Genomic DNA, 10,897 nt, shown 5'->3' on the forward strand with positions numbered 1-10,897 from the left:
TAAAAATTGAGTCTTTTTTTTTGTCTTAATCACCGCAACAAAGTACCGTTCTGAGAAGAAAAATCAAAATTCTGGCTTATTTAATATTAATTCCGACGTGTGAACTTATATGCAGGTCTGACATCCGAACTCAATTATAGGCCCAGTTTAACATTATTGTAATGGACAATATTTTTCGTCATTTTCTGACATTTCCATTACAACCATGAGCCCATAATGAATTGGGTTATCAGACCTGCAGACAAGTGCACGCCGATCAAAAGCAATTTATTTGTTAGCCATCTAATTCACCCCTAGATATTACCGTTTTGAAACAAAAGGTCACATTTCAGTTGCAGTGATGGGTCCAGCATAAAATCCCATCGTGTCAAGGAGGATGGGGGGGGGGGGGGGGGGGGGTGAAGAATCTCTGGGCGCACAAGCAATCCATACACAACTCCTTTAATATAAATCACATTTCCAAAGTTACTTATTTTTCCAATCTCCCAACAATCTAAAATTTTATTATTTAAATTCCACAATTGAAAATAAATACGATTCTTTTAAAATAATTATAAATATAATTAATAATATAATAATAATAATAATAATATAATAATAATAATAATAATAATAATAATAATAATAATAATAATAATAATAATAATAATAATAATAATAATAATAATAATAATAATAATAATAATAATAATAATAATAATAATAATAATAATAATAATAATAATAATAATAATAATAATAATAATAATAAATAATAATAATAATAATTAATAATAATAATAATAATAATAATAATAATAATAATAATAATAATATAATAATAATAATAATAATAATAATAATAATAACATCTTTATTCTATTCATCTATCCTCGCACACTTTCAAATAATGTTATACTAGTTACTCCAACATTTAGTTTTCACTTGACAAAATAGAATAAAGAAGAAAAAGCGAATGATTCTAAAACGACGGATTTGGCGAGATGACGTTGACATGTTTGTCGACAATTTATTTTTCTTTCTCAACAAAAATGTTAACATTGACATCCTTTCAATAGAAATGTCGATTTCCTTTCCGTAGAAATGTCGGTATCCATTTCATAGAATTGTTGACATCCTTTCCATAATAATATTGTCGACGCTCTTTCAACAGACATGTTGACAATCTATTAATAGAATAGTTGACATCGATTTCAACAGAGATGTTCCAAATCCCTTCCATAGAAATGTCAATATCCTTTCCAAAAAGATGTCGAGTGGCTTTCAACAGAAATAATGACATCCTTTCAACAGAAATGTTGACATGATGTCAAGAGAAATGTTGACATTTTTTTCCCACAGAAATGCCCATATCCTCTCCATAAAAATGCAGATATATCCTTTCCACAGAAATGTTGATATCCTTTCAACACAAATATTGACATTTTGTCCAGATAAAACATCAAGGACAATAACAATTATTATTATTAGAACATGTATATTATATATAGTATTAACATATTTAGCATTGTTGGTATTGTATTGTAATCTGATCGTATCGCATTATAGCATATATTATACGTATATAATCATATACTTTTTCATATAATTTCATGGAAGGCAGACAGTGATATTATTTAAATTGGTCAAAAGTAGATTATTGTATAATATGATGATGATGATGATGATGATGATGATGATGATGATGATGATGATGATGAAAATGAGGTTAATAATAATGATAATAATAATGATGATAATAATAATAATAATAATAATAATAATAATAATAATAATAATAATAATAATAATAATAATAATAATAATAATAATTAATATATAATAATAATAATAATAATGAAGATGACTATTGAACCATTCAAGGTCTGAATTGATCATTTCCTTTCAAATCTTAATGCCTTCCATCATATGTATTCATTCATAAATATGCCTACAGATATTATTACCTTTTTTTCCATCAAGATAACAGATACAGCGATGGGACACACACTCAATCGCATTGCTGTTACTGCTCTCTTGGTGAAAACGGTAATGAATTAAGTCAGATTTTATGAAATCGAACCCCTCAAGCTGTGGATAAAATGGCATCACATGTCAAAGGGTTAAATGCGGCCATGACTGCTTGGTTCGATTCCTCATCGTTTTTGTGTTTCTATATATCTATATATAAAGATTATTAACCCCCAAAATTTCTCACTTGGACAACATGGGTGATTTTTTGTTGACATCAGATATCTTGTTTGATGACTTATCTATAAGATTCCTTCATGGAATGCTCTTGTGATGTCGTGGCGGAAGGGTGCAATTTGGATATTAGACAATGGAGCCAAATAATGAAACCTTTGATTTAAAAAAATATTTGAACGAAAATGCTTATCGATTATCATTGTTGATGGCGATGAATCATTAATTTTAGCAGTGGACTACGAGCATAACATGTGTAATAATCTTAAATAATAATATGGCCTATGGAATTGGTGTGTAATAATTTTTTTTCTTAGAAGGAATTTAACGTATTAGTAAACGTGGTGAGCAATGAATGACTTTGTGATTTAGTCCTTTGAGAATTAACCACTTATTGACCGTGGAAAGACACTGATTTGAAAATTTGGCCAGAAAACTCATCCTTCAAATATCGATTGATTTAAATGACCCTTTTGAGCCATTTAAATCGATCGATAATTAAAGCAAGCGTTTTTTTTTTGTTTTTTTTTTTGTTGTTTTTGTTTTGTTTTGTTTTGTTTGTTTGTTTTGTTTGTTGTTTTTTTTGTTGTTTTTTTTTTTTTTTTTTTGGGGGGGGGGGGGGGGGTGGCCAACTTTTTTAATGCGTTTTTTTTCTTGAGTACGGCCCTGAAATGGTTAAAACAAACAAGAAGACGAAGAAGTCCGGATTGGTAATTTGGGAGCTCGTCCCAGTTTCTGAAACTTTGGATATTCGACTAGTCGTTAATACCTGGAAATCCTATTGGAATGTTATGATAATGAATAATATTCTAATTTCCTTCCGAAGAAAGTCCCGCTTGTGTCCGTGAAGACTGGAGTACATCCCGGTTTCAGAAGCGTGAAGTAGTTGGAGAGCTATGATTGCTTTGGTGTGGGGTGGTTACTGGAATGAATTATCATTCACAACAGAACAACTGCTTGTCATCAGTAAAGAATTTGAAATTCGTTTGAAATAAGAAAAAAAATGAAATTCTTCCAATTAGAAATCCAATTTCGTTTCATAAGCTTTCTTGTTGATGAGTTTGTCGTATTTTATATTAATCAAGATTTCCCTCAAAAAGGTCGGAAAATATGGAACTGAATGCAAACCAGAATAAAAATCACAATTTGTTCCAATGGGAACTCATTTCTCATTCCAATTTCGTTTCAGGTGATCTTTTTGTATTTCTTTAATATAATCAGAATTTTAAGATCCCAGAAATACGGTGAGAATTTGGATTATAAAGAAGGGGAAGTGATGAAAATAAAATTTCCGTCCTTGAAGAAACTGACATATGATTTCGTTTCCTTTCGGGTTTCTGTCAAGAATAATGAATGGGTGAATGAATAAATGAATGGCTGAATATCTGACGGAATGGACGAGTTTTAAGAATGAATGAATAGAGAAAATGGCATTTTGTCGGAATTGAACGAGTTGCGAATGATAGGAAGGAATGACGATGACCGAATGAACAAATGAATAGATGAATGTTGGAGCATGCGCGTCATCAAAAAGCGCTTCCGATTCCACTTCCGCTGCTCCGGCTACTGCTGTTGCTATTGGTCCGAGAAGATGATGTATTATTACTACTATTATTACTATGTAAACTGCTAGAACTGTATTTGCTATGACTATTATCATTATGATTATTATTATTGTTGTTGTTGTTGTTGTTATTATTATTATTATTGTTATTATTATTCACTTTCATTCCATTACTTCCTCTCACATCCTCCACATTAATGTTATCCCACGCTTCGTCATACTCATCATCCACGCCTACATCAGCGTCTTCATTATCATTGTCATTATCGTTATTATTCACGACATCGTCGAATTTGTAAGGAGGATCTTCACCGCGCATGCCGCAGATGACGTTGGAAAGCGCCTTGATGTAGTTTTTGGCCAGCGTGAGGGTTTCTATCTTGGATAACTTACGGTCTAAGTTGACGTGTGGTATAACTTCCCGTAGACCCTGAAAAGCATCGTTCAAAGAGTGCATTCGCATTCGTTCCCGCTCATTGCTCTCCAATCGTCGTATGTTGCGTTCTCTGGCGTTGACTCCCTTCCGTCGCCGCGTGGACTTTTTGCCACCGCGAGCTTTTTTCTCTGAAGGCTCGTCCATGTTGGAACTGCTGGAATCTGAAGGCGATCCGGGGTTTTCCCGTTTACCGCCGCCGTTGTTGCGCTTGCGCAGGGGAAGCCCGACGTCATTTCCGGTGTATGATTGGTCGTCCCAAATGGAAGCGTCTGGGCTGAGGTCGTCTGTGAATTCTAAATCCATTGCGTAGCTCACCTCTCGACCCGAGGTCATGGTCTGGAAATTGAGAAAAAAAGAAAGAAAAAAGAAAATTTAGTTGAATTTGGTAGAAATTAATTTAACTCACTCAACCCTAACACCGACTATATCCGTAGTATACCCGGGGTTAGTTTTACCCCATGCCTATTTATTTCATTTTTCTGGGACAAATTATATGCGTAATATCAAAACTAATGTTTTTAGTTTGTGCATGTTAATGGTAGTTCAATAAAACTATCTCTGTACAGGCTCATTTTTAATACAATTTTTCCAATTTCGAAAAGTAGCAAAAATCTCTAGGGTTGAGTGAGTTAAGGGAAAAGATAGATTCTGGCGATAAAACACGCAATGCGCTTGACTCGGGTGTAAATGAGTACTCAACTTGATTATATCTATGACTGTTGCAATAGAGATAATTCAATTTGAAGTTTGTATGCTAGTATTTCCGTTACAACAATGTGACCACAACTATTTGGATTAGTAATCAGGCTTGACTTAATATAAACATATTTTTTTAAGTCCTTCAAATCCAATAGACCCATGGAGTCGGACTTTATCCCTGTCTCTAGAGCGAGAAATGGACTATAGCAATGGGTTGATATCCTTTGGATAGAACGCTAGTTTATTGTAAAGTACTTTCCGCCAGATCTAACAGATCCAGCTACCCAATCACTGCTGGGTGGACAAGGGGGGGGGGGGGTCAGAAAAAATCTCGAAAAATATTATAGGTCTTGATTTGTTAGTAGTTCTGATAACGAGCTCGATTTGTTAGGCGTCATTTTTATACCCAAATCTCTTCCAGTATCCGTCACTGCCTATAGCCAGGTACTCATTACCACCTGAACCGTAGTCGACCGGGATAATGATTGTAAATTGTCTTACCCAAGGACACGACATCGGGACCAGAATAGAATTTTTAGTTTATTTTCCCCCCCAGACCACTGTCACCCCATCCGCCACCCACTGACTCACTGACTACGGTAAATATTGCTTGACTTCAGCGACAAATCGTAACGTCATACTCTTGAAGCCAAGAGCCACGCATTATCGGCTTGATTAAACAGTTTTGTAATCGGGCCCGTCTACTATTGATGTTATGCTTTTAGCTAAAATACCCACAGCATTTGCCAACCGGTTTTAAAGTACCAACACACCAAAGTATGTGTAAATTTAAAGTCAGATTGTGATAGACACTCAGTAAGAACGACTCGTTAAAACGGCTGTCTAAAAACAATAACAAAGACCTACCACAATATTTCACAAAACAACACTGTAGATACATTCACAATAAATTATCATAGCAGTAAGTTCACAATTCCAACACACAGAACCAACAAATGTAAAAACAGTTTCTTCCCAAGAACAATCAAGGAATGGAACACTCTCCCACCAGAATTCGTAGATATTACCAACAACAACAAATTTGGTCAACTATTAATTAAACATTATAAAATCCGCCAGCCGGTTATAACGTACCAACGCACCAAACTATGTAAAGTGTGATTGTGATTGAAATTCAATGAGAACGATTCGTTATAAGGGCTGTCTAAAATCAGAAACAAAGAGCCGAATGACGTCAATTTCGTTCTATCCATTGGGTTGAGAGCATTTCCTGCATTGTGATGATAACAATTTAGGTGACAGGACTTGGATGGATGAAGACGTGGCCAGGGCGCCTCTATCGATCTGTATTCAATCGGTCCTTGTCTTCTTCTTCATATTTTATGTTTTGTTTGTTTTGTGTGTCTACGTATGCGCGTGAGTGTGTATGTATGTGTGTGTGTGTGTGTCGTGTGTGTGTGTGTGTAAAATAAATCATTATAATATTGGTTTAATTATTTTTGTTGTAGTTAAAATTGGGCCATTGAACACAATGATGTTAATAAGGACGCCCTTCCCCCTCCCCCCACATCTCTCTCTCTCTCTCTCTCTCTCTCTCTCTCTCTCTCTCACACACACCACACACACACACACACACCATCACTCTTCTCTCCCCCTTCCATTCTCTCCCCCCCCCCCCCCCCCCCCCACCACCACGCCCATTCAAATCCAGCAGACAGTTCGTACAAACACTATTGTCCCAAACGTGCCGTAGAATAACGTTGACGACATCGGCACAGTCAATCTCAATTCTACCGCTCTCAGAAAAAAACGTACAAATAAATAAAATATAAAACACATTTAAAAAATCTTTTGGCCAAAAAACTCGTCATCCAAATATCGTGCGATTAAAATAAACCTCATCCTGTCCAAAACTCTAAAAAAGAAGTCCCAGGTTTAAGAGTTTTTAATCTCAGAGTTGAGAGATTTTGACAAGATAAGGGTCACTTTAATCAGTCGATATTTGGAATACGATTTTCTGGCCAAATTTTTAATAAAATGTGTTTTTTGGGGTTTTTTTTTCTTGATTTCTAAAATTGTGTCCCAAATAACGAGGGCAACACAAAGGAGGCCACTGGGTCTGATCAATGTGATGAACAACAAAATAATCGACAGCCGCCCTTTTATAACAAAGTTTCCGAGTTTACTTTCCGAAGTTTTCGTACGTGAGTTTTCTAAAATAAAAGCGTTCAGGTAAAGTTTTTTGGGGCTGCAGCCGAGGTTATAGGCTGAAGTAGCTACCAAACTATTATTATTATTATTTTATTATATTATTATTATTATTATTATTATTATTATTATTTATTATTATTATTATTATTATTATATTATTATTACGACTACCATTAGGATAGTATCATCACCATCATCATCATCATCATCATCATCATCATCATCATACATTGATTATTTATCATTTACATTAAATCATTTTATTTATTTATTTATCATTTACTATTTATTATTATTTATTTATTATTTATTTATTTATTTATTTATTTATTTATTTATTTATTATTTATTTATTTATTTATTATTTATTATTATTTATTTATTATTATTATTTATTTATTATTATTATTATTATATTATTATTATTATTATTCATTATTATTATTATTATTATTATTATTATTATCATCATCATCATATATCATTATATCATTATTATCCATCCGCCCATCCATTCATCCATCTATTCATCCATCCATCCATCAATCTATCCACCCACTCACCCACCTGTCCATCCCACCACCATCCACCCATCCATCCATCCATCAATCAATCCATCCATCCATCACTAAACGACTGAAGGACTCTACTCTCCTCCCAGCCTTGCCGGTGAGGTTGTCCCATTCTATTCTTCCAACATAGATATGTGCCAATCTACCTCATTAGTCAGCACGCGTCCAGCGTCCGCCGCACTGCCGTACTCCGACAAAACACGTTTTCAAAAATTTTGGACAAAAAACTCGCATTTCGAATATCGATCGATTAAAATGACCCCCATTTTGGCGAAAACTCTCAAACCTGGGACTTCGTGAAGTCCCAGGTTTGAGAGTTTTTGCCAAGATGAGGATCATTTAAATCGATCGATGTTTGAAGGACGAGTTTTGTGGTCAAATTTTCAAATCTAGGTTTTTCCAGAGTGCGGCAGTATATTATAGATAAGTAACCAATTGAGAGTAAAATTAGTTTATATCACCAAGATGACGGCTCGATATTTGAAGGAGGAGTTTTCTGGCCACAATTTTTAAAGGGATGTTTTTCTTTTTCTAACAGGTAAGGCAGCGCAGTTCAACCTGCTGAACGTAATTTCTAGCATTTGGCTGGAAAACTTTTACAGCGAATATCGATCGAATAAAAAGGACCGGCTTTATTTACTTCGCGACTGTCTCAAGTTTGAGAGTTTTCACCAAGACGGAGGTCATTTAAATCGATTGATATTTTAAGGACGAGTTTTTTGGCCAAATTTTTAAATACGCACGGCAGTTAACTGGTATAGCAAGGGTTTTTTAACCACGCCATTCACACATAATATCTCATTCGTCCTTAGTGTTTGATTCATCGTGTTTTGTTGATAAAGGGGAAACACGAAACGTCTGTTGTCTTTATTGTTCCCATCCGAAACCTCTCCATTTTCATTCTTTCGTTAGTATTCCGGCTAAAGTTAAAACGTGGCGAAAAGCTTTTTGTCAGTGTACGGTAGTGTACCGCTAATGGCACGGTTACTTGAAGGACCCTTGTAGTTTACAAAAGAAGCGAGACAAGAGTCTCTTGAACGATACCCAGTTGACGGTGAGTACTATTATAGAGGACACGCTCACGTCCGAAAAGACAGGCACTGGTCGTGTTTGGTTTGAGTGATTGGACATTGTAGATTAGGAGGGTGGGTGGGTGGTGGAGGGAGGAAGGGGATATAAATTGGTCGAATTGGGGGAAAATGGTGGGATAGCGCGGAGGGGGGGGGGGTGACGGTCAAACATGTAGGACGGTGTGAGTGTTGGTTTGAGTGATTAGTAGATAGATAGAGAGATTTTCCTGTTCATGGAATGAATAAGGTGGACACTGTCTCTTCATGATTGTTTTTAGTCCGCTGATTTGGAGCCATTATAACATTAATAGTTCTATCATGCTATAAACGTTTAAGCTTTAAGGTCACTCAAAGTTTTGTGTGTTGGTTTGATTGATCTGGTGAGGGATGGCGCTGATATGACCTTAATGTGTCGCAAGCACGTAAAACCCTTTTGTAAAAAACCCCAAAAAACAACAAAAACGATCTGGTGGGCGGAATTGGTGGGTATTTTATTTAAACGCATACCATCCATAGGGCGGGATTGGAAATGCTAGGGTGATATGTTGTGGGACTGTTTGAATGTTCTCTCTCGCATGGGCAGAAAGTAGAAAGTCCCATATTTCTGGCAAACCAATAGCGAGTCCATTGTTAACAAGAAGTAAGTAATGAACAATCCTAAAACTATTTTTAAAATTCATAATAAAGAAACACTTTCACAATATGGTCAATATAACTTATAAATACAACTAGAATTGGGGAGTATTTTACTTAAACGTATAGCATCAACAATGCGGCTGGAGAATAGTAGGGTGGGTGGGGAGGAGGATGTTTTATGGGGAAGGGGGTGGGAAGGGTTGGAGGATTGTCAAAAATATTGGACTTATGAGAGGTCTATCTTCTATGCCACCCATCCACCATACTGTCAATATTTCAAAACGTGCTAACGTGCCTACAAACAATATAGACACCTCATTAACACACACACACACACACACACACACACACACACATACACACACAGATGGAGAGAGATAGAGATAGAGAGAGGAAGAGAGAGAGAGAGAGAGGGGGGGGGAAGAGAGAGAGAGAGAGGGAGGAGAGAGAGAGAGAGGGAGGAGAGAGAGAGAGAGAGAGAGAGAGAGAGAGAGAGAGAGACCGAAACCGAGACTACCTAAAACACACCTTTCTTATCTTTTTCCTTTTTACCTGAAATTATTATTTTGATCCCCTCATCCACCAAAAACGCTGATGTCTGCCCATCATATCGAAACGTCGTAAAATTTAAGACTTCAAAAAAGTTCAGAGGACATCTAAGGCTTTTTCTTTTTTCATTATTATTATCATTATCTTCCTTTTTTTCTTTTCATTTTTCAATTTCCTTTTTTTTTTGATAAGCATGTCAATGAATTGATTTTAATGATATGTGACCAACCGTGTCATGATGGTTTCATGTCGTATCGACCTGGACCCTTGAAAATCAGCTTTAAGTATAGATAGTATGCAGATGACGTCACCCAGGCCTTTGTTATTGTTTTTGCCATCCGCGTTTGTGAGTTGTTCTCACTAAACTGTATTAACCTGACTATAAAATGTCATGGTTACACAGAGTTTGTGTGTTGGTCCGTTATACTTCCGGATGGCAATGTTGTGAACTCCTTGGCCAAGCGCATTCTATCTATAGATAGTATGCAGATGACGTCACTCAGGCCTTTGTTATTGTTTTTGCATCCGCGTTTGTGAGTTGTTCTCACTAAACTGTATTAACCAGACTATAAAAGTTCATGGTTACACAGAGTTTGTGTGTTGGTCCGTTATACTTCCGGATGGCAATGTTTGTGAACTCCTTGGCCAAGCGCATTCTATCTATAGATAGTATGCAGATGACGTCACTCAGGCCTTTGTTATTGTTTTTTGCCATCCGCGTTTGTGAGTTGTTCTCACTAAACTGTATTAACCAGACTATAAAAGTTCATGGTTACACAGAGTTTGTGTGTTGGTCCGTTATACTTCCGGATGGCAATGTTGTGAACTCCTTGGCCAAAGGGATTTTTTATTATTTGATAGTATGAAAAAGAGTCATCGGCCCTTTTTTATTTTTTTTTGCCATCCGTTTTGGGTTTTCTCAATTAAATGTTTTAAAAAGGGCTATAAAAAATTTTTGGTTTTTCACAAGTTTTGTTTTTGGTCCGTTATCTTCCCCGGGGGGGAAAAGTTGTGA

General features: G+C 35.7%; 1 protein-coding gene across 3 annotated transcripts in view; it reads right to left on the bottom strand.

The window, feature by feature from the left end:
- Window positions 1–2,797: 2,797 nt before the first annotated feature.
- The window catches only part of LOC144972469 (uncharacterized), a 151,063-nt gene continuing 142,963 nt past the window's right edge, over window positions 2,798–10,897 (bottom strand). For 2 of the 3 annotated variants that reach the window (XM_078913668.1, XM_078913669.1), the window contains exon 2: window positions 2,798–4,520. In XM_078913668.1, the coding sequence (XP_078769794.1) occupies window positions 3,711–4,520 (810 nt within the window). In that variant the 3' untranslated portion in view covers window positions 2,798–3,710. The remainder of the gene's footprint in view (window positions 4,521–10,897) is intronic. The other variant, XM_078913670.1, reaches the window with a different exon arrangement.

The sequence above is a fragment of the Berghia stephanieae genome, chromosome 5, assembly GCF_034508935.2.
Source record: "Berghia stephanieae isolate SIO BIC M18660-M18661 chromosome 5, UCSD_Bste_1.3, whole genome shotgun sequence".
In the NCBI taxonomy this organism is placed as follows: domain Eukaryota; kingdom Metazoa; phylum Mollusca; class Gastropoda; order Nudibranchia; family Aeolidiidae; genus Berghia; species Berghia stephanieae.